The sequence below is a fragment of the Antrostomus carolinensis genome, unplaced genomic scaffold (genome assembly GCF_000700745.2).
Source record: "Antrostomus carolinensis isolate BGI_N321 unplaced genomic scaffold, ASM70074v2 scaffold6766, whole genome shotgun sequence".
In the NCBI taxonomy this organism is placed as follows: Eukaryota; Metazoa; Chordata; class Aves; order Caprimulgiformes; family Caprimulgidae; genus Antrostomus; species Antrostomus carolinensis.
The window spans coordinates 1,156-10,793 of NW_010319705.1; the positions used below are offsets into that span (position 1 = coordinate 1,156).

General features: G+C 44.1%; 1 protein-coding gene across 1 annotated transcript in view; it reads right to left on the bottom strand.

Moving 5' to 3' along the window:
• Positions 1 to 2,102: 2,102 nt before the first annotated feature.
• Positions 2,103 to 9,638, bottom strand: part of IVNS1ABP (influenza virus NS1A binding protein) — a 9,411-nt gene continuing 1,875 nt past the window's right edge. Inside the window, exons 5-13 of the mRNA XM_010169337.2 lie at positions 9,230 to 9,355; positions 7,717 to 7,824; positions 5,411 to 5,537; positions 4,638 to 4,862; positions 4,363 to 4,484; positions 4,051 to 4,177; positions 3,701 to 3,832; positions 3,364 to 3,537; positions 2,103 to 2,728 (exon numbers count right to left, since the gene is read on the bottom strand). Coding sequence (XP_010167639.1) covers positions 2,475 to 2,728; positions 3,364 to 3,537; positions 3,701 to 3,832; positions 4,051 to 4,177; positions 4,363 to 4,484; positions 4,638 to 4,862; positions 5,411 to 5,537; positions 7,717 to 7,824; positions 9,230 to 9,355 — 1,395 coding nt within the window. The 3' untranslated portion in view covers positions 2,103 to 2,474. The remainder of the gene's footprint in view (positions 2,729 to 3,363; positions 3,538 to 3,700; positions 3,833 to 4,050; positions 4,178 to 4,362; positions 4,485 to 4,637; positions 4,863 to 5,410; positions 5,538 to 7,716; positions 7,825 to 9,229; positions 9,356 to 9,638) is intronic.

The following is a 9,638-nucleotide window of genomic DNA, read 5'->3' on the forward strand; positions in this document are numbered from 1 at the left end:
TCTGTTGGAATGTACCGTTTGTTCCTTTTTAAAACTACTTTTAAGTCCATGAAACTTTCTCAAAGCCATCTTCAGTGCTGCTGTGGCCTTTAAAGCTACCTCTCCTATTGATGGATGTGTACAGAGATGAGACTGGCAAAGTCCTAGAAGCTTTTATTTTAATATTAACTTTTGGATGTATTTGTAAAATCTTTGTTGTAAAAATCTAATTTATTGTTACAGTAAACAGGAGTTAATTCCACGTGGCAGTGTGGCTTTGAATAGCTCTTGTGTCATTTGGCCTGACCGCTGTGGATGGCAGCTCAGAGCAGTTCTTGCCCTGACACTTGAGATTTCATCAGCAAGCAGCGGGTTGGCAGTTGCTGTCGGAGCAAGACTCATTCTAAGGGCCATTTCCACTCGAGTTGTCATCCCGTAGCTGTGGGGTAACTGTGTTACTCACACGAGCGTATGGTGACAATCAGAAGCTGGATGAGCTTAAGCACGCGATGTCTGTGCGGTGCAGCTCACATCTACTCTTGCTGGGCTTCAGGGGAAGACAGCTGGCACAGATTAAGACAACTACTTCCTGTTTTCTCACACAGACTCTCCCTGCTGAAATGCACCCAGCTTTACAGCTTGGAGCCATCACTACGTTTCCCTTTTCTTACTGTAGTGGTCTGCCCATGCCCTGCTTCCACAGGGCTCCCTTGTGTTCTGTGAAACAACCTGGAGCAGGTCTGGCACTAGGGTTTTGGGGCATGTGGCTGTAGTAAACTAAGACTGTGATGGTGACTGAAATTAGTGCCACCACCAGTGGCTTCATTTCCTAAAGCTACTAGGTTAGTGCAGAGGAACACAGCTGAACCAGCAGCTCATGTTTCTTACAGCAGTATCAGGCATTTCTTTTCACCACAGCATTATGTGCTTTTTTTTCTTCCAAGTTCACTTGGCCCCTTTCTCACCTCCCCTCTGGAGCACCCTACATTAATTTGCACAGAGCTTGTAGTAACCTGATCTTGAGAGCAGCCTGGGAGGAGGGAAATCTCCCTCAGATGACAGTGGTAGTGCTGTAGGAGCCAAGTGCTGCCTGTGCCAGCACCTTTACATCAATTTCTGGAGGCAGGAGGGGTACCTGGCACCTCTCCTCTGTTCCTACTCAGCCCAAATTTGAGCTGGAGCCTGGGCAGCTCAACACCCCACTTTGCCTTAAACCTACATCCATTTGAAATGTCTATTTTAATGTTAAAGAAAAGGAGACAGAGACAAGTCACAGCAGTCCTGTGGTGTGAGGATTTCCCAAAAGGTACCTTTAATGTGTTTGCGGCAGCAGCAAGCGGTCAGTGCGAGTTTTGGCACCAGGAGTTAGATGTGCAGCACTACACATTAGACACCGAGTCCTCCTAACTGACATTTTTTATCCATATGAATAGAGAAAGTGAACTAAAACATAGTACTATGAGCACATAGGAAATCAAGTTATTTGTGTTCTATCACACTTTCAGCTTGTAATATTAGAAAAATAAACTTAAGACAGTTACTAATCTGATGAATACATTTTCAGTGCCCACTGGCAAAGAGTTTAAAAACCATGAGAAAACCCCCACGCTGTAGTTTGTGTTTTCCAAAGGTTAGCTCGCCTGTAGTAACAAAAACGCTGCACAGAAAGCACCCTCTGCATTCCTGTCAAAACATCTGCAGCCAAAATAATAATCCCAGCCTGGAACGTCACAGCTATGTTATGTTCAGAAACTCCATTCAGCTCTAAGGAACGTGCTGCAGACTAAGTTACAACCTTGTAGCAGAGGCAGAAGCTCAGAAGCTCACGGCCAGTGGTCAATGAGTTGTCCCACTCAGTCTCTATGAACTCCAAAGTTGTCTCTTTGCTTCAGTAACTATTTATCTGCCATTTTCCTGTCAACGGATAAAATACTCTGCTGAGTATATAAAAACTGTTATAAAAAGGCAATTGTAAAAGATAAGGTATTGGCAGGCATGTCAGCTTTTTTTTTTTTTTAATAAAAAAAATAACCATTATATCTATTTAAATAAGGCTTCTTGTTACAGATTGTTCCAGTTACTGAAGGAAAAAAAACAAAAGGCCTGATGAAAATAAAAATGATCCCCCCATACACCTTACACTTCCTGCCCCAAGGACACGTCCTACAGGAAAAGTCATTTAATGTGCAAAGTGACAAAACAAACACTGGGGGAAGCTCCTGAAATGATATGCCCAGTCTAGTTTCTCTTGTATTATCTTCAAAATCTTAAAAACAAACAAACAACTAAAAAGTTCTAAAATACACAAAAAAACCCCCTTCATCTTGATACTCTTTCCAAAACAAATATGTACAGCACATTAATATGCAATATGCAAAAGCTCTGTGTTGCTGTTGGCAACATCTATGCCCTCCCCAACCCTATTCACATGTGTACCTCTACTAACCACAATTACATCACTAAGCCTGTTAGTTTGAAAAGGGAATTTAATTCACTTAAAACTTGTAAATTTTAGTGTAGGGGCTCCATTCGTTTGATTCTGGGTTGTAGACTTCAACTGTGTTCAAAAATTCATTCCCATCAAACCCCCCGACTGCATAAATAGTGTTTGCCACCGTGGTGATGCCGGCGTTGCTCCTCGGGGTGGTCATGCTGCCCATCATCTTCCACTCGTTCTTAGCTGGGTCGTACATCTCCACGCAGCTCACGGCGTGAGAGCCGTCAAAGCCTCCCCCGACAAAGAGTTTCCCTGGCAGAAGGAAACAGAGGGAAGGTGTCAGCACTCAGCACCAGCTACATCACCTAACGCGGCCCAACTGAAGGAATTTGGGGTTTTCTGTCAGGAAACTTCTTCAGGGTCTGAAGTTACAGCAGGCACCTGCTGTGGGTCTCTGCATCATTCCAGCTGACTGAAAATTATCTCCGAGTAAGTGCAAAGTCCAAATTCAAACAGATGCAGCTATGGACACTGCACGGTGAAGTTTTAAAAAGAAAGGGTCAGGGGGAAATGCCCCAAAAGTTGGGATATTTTTTGTTTTTCTGGTTGTAATTAAGTTGGAGGCCTAGTCAGGTTCTTACTGTATTGGCTCCTCCCTGAGAAGCAGCACAGCTTTGTATTTTACTTGGGTCACAGCTTAACATGAAAAATTCATCGAGCACAAGGGGTTGTGCACACCCGCGGCAGCCCACCCTCACAGACAGCCTACCCCCACGGAGACCCTACCCTCACCGACACCTTACCCTCACCGACAGCCCTACCCCCACCAACACCCTACCCTCACTGACACGGAGAGCCTACCCTCGCCGACACCCTACCCTCGGCGACAGCCCTACTCTCGGCGACAGCCCACCCTCACTGACACCTTACCCTCACGGACACCCTACCCTCACGGACAGCCACGCCGGCGCCACGCCGAGCCACGTTCATGGGCGCGATCAGGGCCCAGGTGTTGTTCTCTGGATTGTACCGCTCCACGCTGTTCAGGCAGTTCCACGATTCCGCTCCTCCGATGATGTACAAATACCCGCCCAGCTCACACACGGCAGACTGGTGTCTCCCTGCAAGCACACGCCAGGGTTACAGCCCAGCACACAAGTCGTGCCCTACCAGTACAGCACAGCAGCTGGAACCAAAAGCGTTTCTTCGACTGGTTTGGTGTTAAACCTGCTGTTTTGCAATTGCCCTTTTCCTCCTCCCTCCCACAGCACACAGCAAACTTACGGATATTAAGGGGAGCACAGCTTGTCCAAGATTTTGTCACAGGATCAAACACATCACAGTTCTTAAGTCCCTTTTGGCCGTAGGGATCTGAACCACCAACAATGTAGAGTTTTCCATTCAGGGCACATACCCCTATTCATACAGGAAAGGAGAGTAAGTAAGCTAAAAAATTAATAGATTTTAAAAAAAAATATATCTCAACAGTTGGCCAAGTGCAGATGTGTTACCTGCATTGCAACGATTGGTTCTCAGGCCTATTCATACAGGAAAGGAGAATAAGTAAGCTAAAAAATTAATAGATTTTTTAAAAAAAATGTATCTCAACAGTTGGCCAAGTGCAGAAGTGTTACCTGCATTGCAACGATTGGTTCTCAGCTCTGGAACAGGAGTCCAGTCATCTATTTCTGGCTCATACATTTCTCCACAGCTCAAGTCATCCGAGTGACCGTTTGACCCACCCACAACATACAGCTGCCCCTATATGAAAACAATGAATAAATCCGTGTTCCACGTGTAAGAACACAACAACTGAAATCGTTAGTAGCCCTTGAGTAACCATGTAGCTACAGCAACTCGTGTTACCATCTTGTGAAGTTTGCCCTATTGGTCCCACCTACGTTCACAGAATGTCACCTTCTACCTGGTCTCCACCCACCACACACCATTAAAACTGCCATCTGGAACCGAGCTCTCGGCGTTCTCATCGGCGCGATGAAGGTCCAAGTGTCCTGTTGCGGATCGTAGCATTCCACCGTGCGCAAACACTCCTCTCTGTTGTAGCCACCTAAAAGCACAAGGTCAGAGGAGATCACATTTCCAACCACCAAGTGCTTTGACGTTGAAGAACACAGACTGATACAGCCTGCAGAGTTCAGAAGACACTGTCCCCACCCCAGTTGAGCAAGTTACTTAAAGAATTGTGAAATATTTCTTTTACCTGCAGCAATGAGCTTGCCATTAAGTTCAGCCGTGCCCAGCCCAGACCGAGCATACTGCATGGGAGACATGGGCTTCTCTATGATATCGTTGGGTTGAAGCTCAAAACTCAGACTCTTCAGCAGTCGTGGTGTGCTCGTGGGAGAGCTCTGAGGGCTGTTACGGCCGTGCAGGAAGATGACGCACAGCACACCATCCAGAACAGCGAGACACAGGTAGGTGTTACCTGTCGTCAGGAGAAAAGGAGAGACCACCAATATAGTAAAATTTGAGGTGAATTTAAGCGAATGCCAGCTGGGGTCTTCTGACTACGCTTCTCCCCTTGTAAGCGTGGAAACTGGTTTTTATGGTTCCAAGTGTTAGTGTAGTTACTGAAAAATACGCATTTCAGATGTTTAACATTCCTCAAAGGACATAAGACAGCAATCTAAAGCCACGCTAGGAGACAGTCTCCTCCCAGGCACAAAGCAAATAGCTCTGTGAATTAATTAGAGACTGCTTATCTCCTTAGGACTGTCTGGGTAAATTATACACACCGTGGGACTTGGGATGGCCCCGTCCATAAGGAATGCAGGTGTAAGTAATCCCAGTTTGGCCCCAGTTATGTTACAAACGTCCCATAAATACTGAGCTAATTACTGGACTTGCATCATCAGTAAGAACAAGCAGTTCTGCATCTCTTAGAGATGCTGGAGGAAATCCCTGGGGAGCGGGAGGTGGGAGGTACACAATACCAGACCCATCTTTTACACAGGCCCTGCCCCAGTTACTCACTTGACGTCTTTTCTGAAGCAATGATTTTCCACTCGTGTTTAGGACTCTGAACAGTAGCATTTGGAGAAAGACTTCCAGAGGAGCTGCTACTAATCTGCTTGTGATCATTCTCACGTGGTGGCTTCTTCTGCAAAATCAAAAGGCAGCTACAGAAACCTAGCCAGAGACTGCACCTCCTCCTGCCTCTGCTTCTCTGAGCTAATGCGTAACTATTCAAGAGAACACTTTGTCTACCACCTCCGCAGAGCATCATTTACAGCACACCTCAGTTTTCAACAGAACATCTTGCCTACTCAACAACAGTGGCCAAAACCCACCCTGCATCTTCTCCTGGGACTCATTTCATCCTCTGACTGCACCTTCGTACTGCTGCTGTCTGACTAGAAATCAGTCAAGTTCCTCAAAGAGAGGAGGTGTGGGACTAGTGGGACTTCCAAATCTATGGAAAAACCCACATCCATTTGGGAGGGAACTGATGGAGAGGCTGGAAGCCTCACTGGTGAGCTCTGCTGCTGGAACTGGAGTTAGTTATATAATGCTTTGGAAGTGAATTAACTATTCTCTTCACTCCCTGAAGACAAATTAATTTCGCCTCAGTTCCCCTCTGTGCTTCGATTAGCTGTTTCTTGGATTTTACTCCCTTGATACCTCGGCACCAACAGGAGGTTTCTGCCTTTTTTTTTTCTTTTTAATGTATACTGTAGCTTACAGGATTTTGCTCAATTAAGAAAAACCCCAGAATTTCACATTTGGGACTGCACTGCAGAGCTGTTTGGGGTGTTCAGGCTTTTTCTAAACTGTAAGAACCAAACACAAGCAGTTCACCTCCCGTCTCCCCTGTTCAGCAGCAGCGTTTGTGACCACAGCACAGTTCCCCAGAGTCCAATCTCTATGGAAACTGTCACAAGGCTTCTGAAATACATCAGCCGACTCATGGATAACCTTACACAGAAGAGTCTGATTGCTACACCCAGCTCAGCATGAGAACCAGCTCATTTGTAGACAGTGTTCTCGTTACTTCATCCAGTGACGAGCTCATTCTCTTATCCTTCAACTGCCTCAACACTCACAGATACTACAAACTTCTGTAATTCAAAAATTTAAAAGTTACAATTTTCCCAGGACTGTCATCTACAGGATTCTGGTGTTAACTCTCTCAACTGTTTAGAATTTCTCAAGTTGGCAATTCCTATTATCAAAAAGGATTTTAAAAAAAGTTGAGAACTCTTGGCCTTCTTTCTAAAAATTGAGCTTTATGAATGTTCACCTCTCAGCTTCTAAGTATTACAAGGAGTAGTATCCAAAGGTGATGAAACCTGTGAAGGCTTACTAAAACAATTAAGAAACTGGAAAATTAATTGGCTTTTCATTTTCCTCTCTTTTTACTTCTAAAATCCCTGTTTTGGGATAGAGAGTGTTTTACAGAAACATGAGCTTAAAATTTTAAGTCGTATAGTTTTGTATCAGCACGTTCCACTGTTATGAGGTAAAATATTACAGTATATTGGCTTCTAACTCAGTGAATTTAAACAACCTTAATTTGTACAAAGCACTTGATAATTTACATCTCTCAGCCCTTGTTTATTCTTTGTTTCTTAAACAGCCTCCATTGTGCTAAGCTGTGTGTTTTTCAGGAGTTGAGAATTATTGTAACTGGACAGAACTAAAAAAGCCATAAAAAAACCCCCCAAACAGAACAAAAAACCCACCCACCCACAAAAAAACCCCCACTTTAAAAACAAATCCTCTCCAAAAGCACAAGATTGATTCGTACACAGTCCAAGCATCAGCTGTCTCTAAACCAGAAGTTACCTACTGCTGCTTTTTTAAATCTCTGATGCACATCCCCAGTGCAGCTGAACAAGAGGAAGGGACACCGGCACCTGAGGGATTAGAACGTAACGTCTGCAATCTTTTTCTGTGCCAAAATTTACCAGAGGCATAAGCCATCCCCCACTGCAAGCCAAGCAGCCCCACCATTCTTTACAGTCTCTTGAGTATCTCTACAAAGCCACTGCTGACTTGCTACAGCTGACTGCTTCTCTACCTCTTCTTTCTTCTAACAGCCTAGGATTTATTGTGAAGTCAAACCTCAAGCACTCCATTTTGCAAGGGCTTAGTCAGTCTGCTGAAAAACCAGAAGCAGAGACTTAAGACTAAATCATCGCCTCCAGCAGTTCCGAGAAGCTGTTTTCTCATCGTGTACCTCTCCATTAAAGCTACTGCTGCGCTCTCTGCTCACAGTACACAGACTTCAGGTGCACTCCATCTACCTGGGGTTACCTCAGGCTGTCTGCAATTTGTACCTGCACAAACTGAATGTGGTCATCATCACTGCCATACACCTCAGCCTGTCCATCTAGCAGATTTCCATCAAGCAGCTTGTGATCAGCTGAGTAGTACAGCGTTTGAACCTGCAAAAACAACAACAGAATACCCATGTGGCTACCGTCTCCATTGCTCCTTAGCTACAGGCAGCTTACAAAAGGCAGTCGCCAGCATACTTCTCGTCATCTCATCTCAAATCTAGCAGAATGACAAAACTAAAAGGAAGCAGATGTCATGGTGGCAATCTTCAAACACGGGATGAAGGCTCCTTACTTTCTCAGCTTGAGAGAAATCTTCCGTTTTCCAAGGACTTCTACTGTTTTTCCAGCACAGAAACATTAGACAAGCAAAAGGCACATTAATTTGCAGAGTTACACAAATTCACAATCTCATGCAAGCATTTTCGTTATCCCCGCAAGCAAGTTTTCTGCTTTGAGAAATACACATATTTATCTTGATCAAAAAAAAAAGCTAAAGAGAAGCCAACAGTGGACTCTAAAAGAAAGGTATGGGGATGAGGGAAGACAACACAAATTTAAGTTCTTGAGGAAACCGCTGTCCACAATTAAACATCAGATGCAACTTGTTTCAGTGAAACACATCTGAATTTCAACATGATCAAAGCTTTTAAAATGAGTTATTCCAAAAGGAAATACACACTTGAGAATATACGACAGTATCAACAGGTACTTTTGCCTACATGACTCTTTCCGAGGCTCTATCGTGGTTGTAAGAACAAAGTGGGAAAACGTTGCTGTTTCATGGGTTTTTTGTAAAGTCCACTTTCTCCAGCCAATTAAAAATTTAGACTCCCCACTAATTTTTCCACTCAACACTGCCCAGGCTACATCTAGTATTAGTATTCACGAGTAAAGCCATTTAATAACACACAACTTTTAAAAGAATGTATCCTGTAAAGGAGTAAGTAAACACCATTAAATCATCATCATCGTTCTCTGCCCACAGCGGATTTTCTTAGGAGCACTGGGGCAGGACTGCTGCTTCTGTACGTGTCAATACACTTGAGGTTTCTTCTTGGTTCTTCAGCCTTGGTATCCTAGTTTTGTTAATAAACCTATGGGGAGATAAATCAACGGGGAGGAACAACCATTAGAAGCTTTTACCTACTTCACATTTACAAGCAAAACCTGCAAAGGAAAACATCAAGAATCTACGGCAAGTTTCAGTACCACCTCCCCAGTTCTAAAGCGAGATACACGCCACTCTGAGGTTACTATACAGCACGGAGTGAGCAAAAAAGGAAAGCGGAAGATGATCGGACTGAACGGTTCATTCAGCTCACCTGAACACCCCCCCAGTTTCTCAGCTTAGGGGTACCTACAGTAAAATTTAAATTCTTTAGGGTCACAGTTAAAAAAGTGAAAAAAATAAATAAATCAAAAGAAAAAGGGATCATCCTTCATATTGACTTCATTTTTTAATTTTGTTTTTTTTTTAAAGATGTTTAATCCCATTTTCTTAAAGACTAACCTCTTCCATTAGGTCTTCCAAGCTGTCTCCATTCTCCCAGATGCTGCGCTGTACCCAGTTGATTACCTTTGTGTACAGTTTGCCATTGCTGGGCAGGCCAACATTGTCTTCCAGCATTACTTCAAGCTTAAATGAGAAGAGGAAAGGATGATTTACTCTCTAGGTGTAACCCTTGTGTTTGTACCATCCTGTCCTTTATGTACTCAGCGTTACTCTCACTTTACTGCAGAGCCAGAAAACACCACCTACAAGGAGCTTCCACCCTGGGCCACTGAAACTAAGAAGCACGTTTAAGTACAACTGCAGTTATCTCTGACACCGAGAATCACACAATCACAGACTGGTGGGGTTGGAAGGGACCTCAGGAGATCATCCAGTCCAACCCCCCTGCCAAAGCAGGTTCCCTACA